Source organism: Acinonyx jubatus, chromosome C1 (assembly GCF_027475565.1).
Source record: "Acinonyx jubatus isolate Ajub_Pintada_27869175 chromosome C1, VMU_Ajub_asm_v1.0, whole genome shotgun sequence".
NCBI lineage: Eukaryota > Metazoa > Chordata > Mammalia > Carnivora > Felidae > Acinonyx > Acinonyx jubatus.
Genome location: NC_069381.1, coordinates 77988825 through 77998801, shown reverse-complemented (window position 1 = coordinate 77998801; position 9977 = coordinate 77988825). Strand labels below are relative to the sequence as shown.

Below are 9977 nucleotides of genomic sequence, written 5' to 3'. Positions count from 1 at the left end.
GAAGCTCAACCTACTGAGCCACCCAGGCGCCCCAATGTGGTTTTGATTTGTATTTCCCTAGTAAGGAGTGACATTGAGCATCTTTTCATGTGTCTTTGGGCCATCTAGATGTCTTCTTTAGAGAATTGTCTATTCATGTCTTCTGCCCATTTCTTCACTGGATTATTCGTTTTTTGGATGTGGAGGTTGGTAAGTTCTTTATAGATTTTGGATACTAACCTTTTATCTGATATGTCATTTGCAAATATCTTCTCCTATTCCGATGATTGCCTTTTAGTTTTGTTGATAGTTTCCTTTGCTGTGCAGAAGCTTTTTATCTTAATGAAGTTGTAATACTTCATTTTTGCTTTCACTTCCCTTACCTTTGGAGACATGTCAAGAAGTTGTTGCAGCCAAGGTCGAAGAGGTTGTTGCCTGTTTTTTTCTCTAGGATTTTGATGGTTTCCTGTCTCACCTGTAGGTGTTTCATCCATTTTGAATTTATTTTTGTGTATGGTATAAGAAAGTGGTCCAGTTTCATTCTTCTGCATGTTGCTGTCCAGTTCTCCCAGCACCATTTGCTAAAGAGACTCTGTTTTTTTCCATTGGATGCTCTTTCCTGCTTTGTCAAAGATTAGTTGGCCATACATTTGTGGGTCCAATTCTGGGTTCTCTATTCCACTGGTCTATATGTCTGTTTTTGTGCCAATACCATACTGTCTTGATGATTACAACTTTGTAGTAGAGTAGAGGCTAACGTCTGGGATTGTGATGCCTCCCGCTTTGGTTTTCTTTTTCAATATTACTTTGGCTATTCTGGGTCTTTTGTGGTTCCATGCAAATTTTAGGATTGTTAGTTCTAGCTTTGAGAAGAATGCCAGTGCAATTTTGATTGGGATTGCATTGAATGTGTAGATGGCTTTGGGTAGTATTGACATTTTAACAATATTTGTTCTTCTAATCCATGAGTGTGGAATGTTTTTCCATTTCTTTGTGTCTTCTTCAGTTTCTTTCATAAGTTTACAATAGTTTTCAGCATACAGATCTTTTACCTCTTGGGTTAGTTTATTCCAAGGTGTCTTATGGTTCTTGGTGCAATTGTAAATGGGAATGACTCCTTCATAACTATTTCTGCTGCTTCATTATTGTGTGTAGAAATGCAACTGATTTCTGTACATTGCTTTTGTATCCTGTATCTTTGCCAAATTCACGTATCCATTCTAGCTTGTTTTCTTTTGTTTTTTTTTTTGTTTTTGTTTTTTTTGGTGGAGCTTTTGTGTTTTCCATGTACAGCATCATGTCATCTGTGAAAAATGGAAGTTTGACTTCTTTGCCAATTTGTATGCCTTTTATTTCATTTTGTTGTCTGATTCCTGAGGCTAGGACTTCCAATACTATGTTGAATAACAGTGGTGAAAGTGGACATTACTCTCATGTTCTGATCTCAGGGAAAACCTCTCAGTTTTTCCCCATTGAGGATGATTTTAGCCCTGAACTTTTCATATGTGACTTTTATGATGTTAAAGTATGTTCCTTCTATCCCGACTTTCTTGGGGGTTTTTATTAAGAAAGGATTCTGTTTTTTGTCAAATGCTTTTTCTGCATCTATTGACAGGATTGTATGGTTCTTATCCTTTCTTCTACTAATGTGATGTATCATGTTGATTGATTTACAAATATTGAATCAGCCCTGTAGCCCAGGAATGAATCTGACTTGATCATGGTGAATAATTCTTTTAATATACTGTTGAATTCAATTTGCTAGTATCTTGTTGAGAATTTTTGCATCCATGTTCATTAGGGACATTGGCCTGTAATTCCCTTTTTTAGTGGGGTCTTTGTCTGGTTTGGGAATCAAGGTAATGCTGGCTTCATAGAATGACTCCAGAAGCTTTCCTTCCATTTCTATTTTTTGGAATAACTTGAGAAGAATAGGTATTAACTATGTTAATACCTACAATCAGAAGCATTATAGAAGCCATCTGGCCCAGGACTCTTATTTGTTGGGAGATTTTGGATAACCGTTCAACTTCTTCATTGGTTATGGGTCTGTTCAAATTTTCTATTTCTTCCTATTTGAGTTTTGGTAGTGTGTGGGTGTCTAGGAATTTTTCCATTTTCTTCTAGATTGTCCAGTTTATTGGCATATAATTTTTCGTAGTATTCTCTAATAATTGTATTTCTGTGGTGTTGGTTGTGATGTCTTCTCTTTCATTCATGATTTTATCTATTTGGGTCCTCTCTCTTCTTTTTGAGAAGTCTGGCTAGGGGGTTATCAATTTTGTTTATTCTTTCAAAAAACCAGCACTTAGATTCATTGATCTGTTTGTTTGTTTGTTTTGTTTTCTATGTTGTTTATTTCTGCTCTAATCTTTATTATTTCTCTTCTTCTGCTGGCTTTGGGCTTTCTTTGCCACTGTCTTTCTAGTTCCTTTAGGTGTGAGGTTAGGTTCTGTATTTGGGGTCTTTCTTGCTTTATGAGATAGGCCTGGATTGCAGTGTATTTCCTTTTAGGACTGCCTTTGCTGCATCCTATAGGGTTTTGACGGTCATGTTTTCATTTTCATTTGCTTTCATATATTTTTAAATCTCTTCTTTAATTTCCTGGTTGACCCATTCATTTTTTAGTAGGATGTTCTTTAACCTCCATGTACTTGGAAGCTTTCTAAATTTTTTCTTGTTGTTGATTTCAAGTTTCATAGTGTTGTGATCTGAAAATATGCATGGTATGATCTCAATCCTTTTATATTTGTTGAGGGCTGTTTTGTGACCCAGTATGTGATCTAGTTTGGAGAATGTTCCACGTGCACTCAAGAAGAATGTGTATTCTGCTGCTTTTGGATGAAAAGTTCTGAATATATGTTAAGTCCATCTGGTGCAGTGTCATTCAAGGCCATTGTTTCCTTATTTATTTTCTGCCTAGATCATTTGTCCATTGCTGTAAGTGAAAATATTAAAGTCACCTACAAATACGATATTATTATAAGTAAGTTTGCTTATGTTTGCGATTAATTGATTTAGATATTTGGGTGCTTTCATGTTGAAGGCATAAACATTTATAATTGTTAGCTCTTCCTGATGGATAGACCCCTTATTGATATAATGCCCTTCTTCATCTCTTGTTACAGCCTTTGTTTTAAAATCTAGTTTGTCTGACATAAGTATGGCTACTCCAGTTTTCTTCTGACATCCAGTAGCATTATAGATCATTCTGCATCCCCGCTTTCAATCTGCAGGTGTCTTTAGGTCTAAAATTTCTCTTGTAGGCAGCGTATTGATGGATCTTGGTTTTTTATCCATTCTGATACCCTGTCTTTTGATTGGGGCATTTAGTCCATTTACATTCAGAGTGATTACTGAAAGATATGGATTTAGTGTCATTGTGTTTTCTGTAGGTTTTGTGCTTGTGGTGATGTCTCTGGTCATTTGTAGTCTTTGCTGCTTTCCACTCAGAATCCTCCTTTGTATCTCCTGCATAGCTGGTTTAGTCATCATAAACTCCTTCAGTTTTTGTTTTTCTGGGAAAGCCTTTATCTCTCTTTCTATTCTGAATGACAACCTTGCTGGGTAAAGGATTCGTGGCCGTGTATTTTTCCTATTCAGCACATGGAATATTTCCTGCCACTAGATTGAGTTTTTAAATGTATGGGCAGGGAATTGTAGAAGTTCTTTTCTGTTGGCAGCCATTCTCTAAGTTTTCATTTTAATTCCAGTTAGTTAGCATACAGTGTTATATTGTTGTAGACTTTGACTCTGGAGTTCTCTCTTGTCCAGCAAGAGAGTGGATGCAGAATTGAATATGAGAGAGGCTAATGTCTGGGAGGAGGCAAGAACCCCAAGCAAGGGTCTTTTCTCCATATTTATTAGGATCAGAAGGCTTACATATGTGATGGATGTGCAGAAAGAGACAATAAGACAGTGATCATTAACTCGTGTGTGAGAGAAAAGAGGTTTCAATGCAGTGTTAGGGGTTAGGGTCAAGACAAATCAAAATCTCAGTGCCAGCAGTTGGGGTTTACTGCAGGCACCAGGCACCATGTCTGTTGATCTTAACTTTTCTAGGTGCTAAGACAGAGTATGCTACCTCAGGGTTAACAAGGCATATTTCTTGCTAATTAGCTCTGGGTGCTTTCACCCTGTAGAAGCTGTTTTGTTTTACTTAATGATTAATCTTGGGGGCTTTTGCCCTGTTGTGGCGGCTTTCTGCCTCTACCTATTCTCAGATGCTTTCATCCTGTGTAAGTGGCTTTCCACTCTATGCTTCGTTCTATCCTGGGTGCTTTCGCCCTATGGCGGCTTTCTGCCCTAAACCTTGTTAACCCTTGGTGCAAGCTCAGAGAATTCTTAAATTTATTCCCCACATTATATTATGTCATAGGTTCTGGGTCTGGAGTTCCCTCTTGTCCAGCAAGAGAGTGGACACAGGATTAAAATGCAAGAGAGGCTAATGTCCGGGAGGAGACAAAAGCTCTGAGTAAGGGTCCTTGCTCAGTTTTTATTAGGATCAGAAGGCTTACAAGCGTGATGGACATGCACACAGAAACAATGAAACCATGAACATTAACTCATGGGTGTGGGGGAAAGGGGGTTTTTGAAGATACACAGTGTTAGGGATTTGGGTCAGTACAAAACTAAATCCTGGTACTAGGCAGATGGTTGTTTATAGCAGGCATGAGGTACCACCTCTGTTTACCTAAACTTGTCTAGGGGACAAGAAAGACAGAGCATACTACCTCAGGGTCAACAACGCACTTTTCTTTTGCTAATTAGCTCTACTCCAGGCAACTTGGTGCGGTCTATAGCGCTGTTTACCTATTTTGGTCCTTCCTGTGAAAGCAGCTTTCTGCTATTGTACTAAGTTAGGGGGCGCTTCCGCCTTGAATACCTAATCTTGTAAGTTTTCATCCTAAGATTTCCTATTCCTATACCTTTGTCCTATACTGGGGACCTTTGCCCTGTTTACCTAATCTTGGATGCATTCATCCTGTGGCTATTTCTTTATGCCTTGTTAACCCATTGGTGCAAGCTTAGGGAATTCCTAAGCTTATTCCCCACAATATTAGTTTCAGGTGTACAATATAGTGATTCAACACTTCTTTTTTTTTTTTTTTTCAACATTTATTTATTTTTGGGACAGAGAGAGACAGAGCATGAACGGGGGAGGGGCAGAGAGAGAGGGAGACACAGAATCGGAAGCAGGCTCCAGGGTCTGAGCCATCAGCCCAGAACCTGATGCGGGACTCGAACTCACGGACCGCGAGATCGTGACCTGGCTGAAGTCGGACGCTTAACCGACTGCGCCACCCAGGCGCCCTATTGATCCTACCCACCTCCCCTCTGCTAACCATCACTTCTCTATAATTAGGTCTGTTTATTGATTTTTTTTCCCCTCTATTTGTCCCTTTGCTGCTTTGTTTCTCAAATTCCACATATATCTGAAATCACGGTATTTGTCTTTATCTGACTTATTTTGCTTACCATTGTACTCTCTAGTTCCATTCATGTCATTGCAAATAGCAAAATTTCATTCTTTTTTTTTTTAACGTTTATTTATTTTTGAGACAGAGAGAGACAGAGCATGAACAGGGGAGGGGCAGAGAGAGAAGGAGACACAGAATCGGAAGCAGGCTCCAGGCTCTGAGCCATCAGCCCAGAGCCCAACGCGGGGCTCGAACTCACAGACTACGAGATTGTGACCTGAGCTGAAGTCGGACGCTTAACCGACTGAGCCACCCAGGCGCCCCGAAATTTCATTCTTTTAAATGGTTGAATAATATTCCATTGTATATATGTACACATCAACTTTACCCATTCACCAATTGATGGACACTTGGCAGTCATTCTCTTTGAAGCATGAGGTGAAATCATATGCTCACTGTGTGTATCTGTGTGTGGGTGTTTTAACGGACTTAACAGAAGTAGTGAAGATTTGACCCAGGTAGAAATAAATATTAATACCAAGAAGGATTTTTATGCAATGGTGTACAATCACAAATGTGTATGTTAAGATATTTTACAAAGAGATGTTCAAAATTCAGTGGGTTAAATAGATAGAATTTTATTTTTCTCTCATGTAATAGCCAAGGAGAATGCTCCAGATCACTTAGACACCTATGTTGCTTCTATTATTTTTGTTTTTTTGTTTTTGTTTTTGCTATTCCCAATGGTATTTTCTTCACATGCATGGTTGAAGTTGGGATGCAGGCAATTTTGGCTGTAGGGAAAGGGAAAGACCTTGGAAGAGCACATATGTAATACTTAAGAGTTCAAGACTGAAGTGGTACACATCATTTTGCTTGTATTCTTCTGGTGAGAACTTACTCATTGGAGATACTGGGCAATACAGTGACTGCCCATGGGCCCAGCTAAAACTTTGTAATTACAGGAAAAGGAAAATAATTTATTTTAGTGAAGAACCAGTAGTCCTCACCACAACATGGTTGTATGCTTTTCTCTAACAATATATGACTTAAATATAAGGAGAAAAAGGGCAGTTAATAAATTCAGTAGTTTTTCCATGTAACTAAAAGACCAAAAACTTCAGGATATTGGCAATGGAGTGATTTGAAGTGATACTCCATCATATCTAAGCTGAAGAAGAAAATGAATAATCACAGCAGCCAACAGTTAGCATTTACTGAGCACTTACTCTGTGCCAGGTATTATTCTAATGTACTGACTTGTTTAATACTCATAACGATTTGAGGTAGGTAACATTATTCTACTTTATAATTGAGGAAACAAATACACAGAGATTAAGTAATTTGCCTCAAGTGACAAAGTGAATTGGTGACAGAGCCAGGCTCTGAATGGCTGTTAAAAGCTATTTCTGCATCTTTTGAGACAAGTGTGGTTTTTTTCCCTTTATTTTGCTTATTCTATGAATTACATTATTTTTAAGTAAGCCAGTCCAGACTTACTGGCATAAGTCATTCGGTAATTATGTAACCTTCTTATATCTCTGGGTTTTGCTTGCTAATATTTCATTGAGAATTTCTGTGTCTATGTCAGAGGTCCACAAACTTTAAAGGCCAAATAGTAAATATTTTAGACGTTGTGGCCTATCATATAGTCTTTGTCACAACTATTTAGTTCTGCCTCTATAATGTAAAAGAAGCCATAGGCAATATATAATTAAACTGTTTTCAATCACAGGGACAGGAAAGACACATTTGGTTTGAGGGATTATCATTTTCTGACCTACAGTCTACATTCACAAGGGTATCTTCTTTTCATGTACTGTTCTTGTTAAATTTTGGTATCGTTGTTATGGTGGCCTCACAAAGTAATCTGCAAATTTTTCTCTTCTCCATTGTCAGAGTTTCAGGGGTTCTTAAGATTCCTTAATCATATTTTAAAATGTCTGTAGGATCTATTGTCATATCCAGCCCCTCTTTCATTCATTCAAAATATTGGTTATTTCTATTCTGTCTTGATAAGCCTTCCTAGATCAATGAATTTTATTATTATTTTCAATGAATCAACTTTTAGCTGTATTTTCTCTGCTTTTTTCCATATTACTGATTTTTGTTCATTTTTTCCCCTTCTATTTACTTTAGGTTTAATTTGCTCTTTTTTGTCCTCTAGCTTCTTGAGGTGGTAATTTAGACCACTGATTTTAAACCCTTTTTCTTTACAGATTATTTATAAATTAATAACAAAGTGTTTAAAGCTATAAATTTCCCTCTAATTAAGCTGCTTTAGCTGCATCTCACAAATTTTAACTTTTGTGTCTTTATTACCAAAGAGAATACCTAAATTCTCTTTTTATACATTCTTTGACCCAAGAATTATGGGCAAGATTAATTTCCACATAATTTTCTAGATTTTTCTAGATATTTAAGAACACTGTGGTCAGAGAGCATACTCTGTAGAATTTCAGTCTTCTGAAATTTATTGAGACCTAAGTTGTGGCCCAGCATATGATCTGTCAACATTTCATGTACACTTGAAAGGAATGTGTAATTTGCAGCTGCTAGGAGTGGTATTCTTTAAATTCAGTTAAGTTATAGTTGATGGTTTTGTTCAAGTATGTATCATTTTTTTTTTTGTCTCTTATTCTTTAAGTTATTGGAAAATGGAGGTTAAACTCCCACTGTGATTGTAGATTTTTCTGTTTCTCCCTTTAGTTTTGTTAGTTTTTACTACATGTGTTCTGAAGATTATTTGGTGTGCATTTAGGAGTATGTCTTCCTACTGAAAGGGTCATTTTACCATTATGAAACATCATTCTTTATCTTCACCAATACTTCTTTTTTTGAAGTCTGTCAGAAATTGCCTGCTGTTTGCCTGGTGCTTTTTTTTTTTTTTTAACTCCTTTTTACTTTCAATCAGTATCGTCTTTATATTTAAAGTGTGTCTCACTGTTTCTGGTCAGAAATCAGTCTTCTTTTGGATCTTTGCTTCTTAGACTTTTTTCTGTGTTTGCTTTTAAGATTTTCTTTGTTTCTTTAGTGTTCAGGAGTTTTCACTACTGTATACCTAAGTATGATGTTCTTTGTATTTATTCTGCTTAGGGTTTGCTGAACTTAGAGGGCCCGTAGGTTGTCCATTTATTTTTCCACACCAAATTTGATATATTTTGTCATACTTTTCTAAAATTTTTTCCTGTCCTGTTTGCTCTTTACTTCTTTTTTAAAATGTATATTTATTGTAGAGAGAACATGAGCAGGGGAGAGAGGCCGAGAGGGAGAGACAGAGAATCCCAAGCAGGCTCCACACTCAGTGTGGAGAAGGATGCAGGGCTCAATCCCACAACCTTGGGATCATGACCTGAGCTGACATCAAGAGTTAGATGCTCAAATGACTGAGCCACTCAGATGCCCGTCTTTCTTTTCTTCTTAATAATGACTCACATTGTCTTGGTTGTTCTGTTCATACTTATTCAACCATGTTTCTCTGTTAGAGTTGACATTTTCTATTAATACGGTTTCAAGCTGATTTTCATTTCCAATAAACTGTTACAATTGTGGAGGACATGAGGGCAAGACCAATACCAATTCTTCTATCATGGCTGGATGTATAAGATTCCTACTCAAAGTCCACATTCTCAACCACATTAGTAAATTACCTCTATGAGAGGATTCCATATTATAGAAAAAAATGTTAAATGGAAATATGTTCTTAATGTGGAAAAATATCAACAGGGTTTAGAGAATGAGAGAGCTGAAAGAGATTGTTGTTAGAGAGTGGGAGGTGGAACACATGATAACAAGATCCTTCAGGTATGGATGGCTGAAATAGAATAGTCTAGTAATAGTCTATATTTTGTAGAAAGGGAAAAGAATGACCTGATAGCCACCAGGTCATCTTTGATGGCAAGAACTAGGTGAATGATGATGGAAAATAAGCAAACACCTAACAAAAAAAGGAAAACAGGAAAGCAGGACAGGTAAATTTTGAGAAACTATCATGAGTTTGGTTTTGGATAAATTTAAGATTTTCTAAAAAATTTTTTTGATGTTTTATTTCTTTCTTTATTTTTTGAGAGTGAGAGACAGAGCATGAGCAGAGGAGGGACAGAAAGGGAGACACAGAATCCAAAGCAGGCTACAGGCTCTGAGCTTCAGCACAGAGCCTGACACAGGGCTCAAACCCACAAGCTGTGTGTGTGATCATGACCTGAGCTGAAGTTGGATGCTCAACTGACTGAGCTACCCAGGCGGCCCTAAAGTTTTGTTAGGAAAAAAAAAAAAAAATCTATAGGATATCCAGGGAACTGTCTGAGTAGGCAATTGAAAATACAGATCTGTTGCAAGGAAAAGATGGAGATACAGATCTGGAAGTTATTACCATAAAGATTATTATTGAAGCAATAGTACTGGATGAACTAATCTAAGAAGAACAAATACCTGTAGAAGAGAGATCTAAGGTAGAAACTAACCTAGGGAATCCCCATATGTTATAGGTAGGCAGACAAGAATACTAAGAATGGATGTTCAAAGAAGTAAAAGGCAATATAAAGAGGCAATGTGCTTTAGCAGTTAAGGGCATGGACT

The 9977-nt window shown here is 37.2% G+C and overlaps 1 protein-coding gene across 7 annotated transcripts in view; it reads right to left on the bottom strand.

Annotated features, from left to right (window-relative positions):
• Window positions 1–6043: 6043 nt before the first annotated feature.
• CCDC18 (coiled-coil domain containing 18) overlaps window positions 6044–9977 on the bottom strand; it is a 115510-nt gene continuing 111576 nt past the window's right edge. For 4 of the 7 annotated variants that reach the window (XM_053214457.1, XM_053214459.1, XM_053214460.1 and 1 more), the window contains exon 31: window positions 6044–6344. In XM_053214457.1, coding sequence (XP_053070432.1) covers window positions 6155–6344 — 190 coding nt within the window. In that variant the 3' untranslated portion in view covers window positions 6044–6154. The remainder of the gene's footprint in view (window positions 6345–9977) is intronic. The other 3 variants (XM_027058573.2, XM_027058576.2, XM_053214462.1) reach the window with 2 other exon arrangements.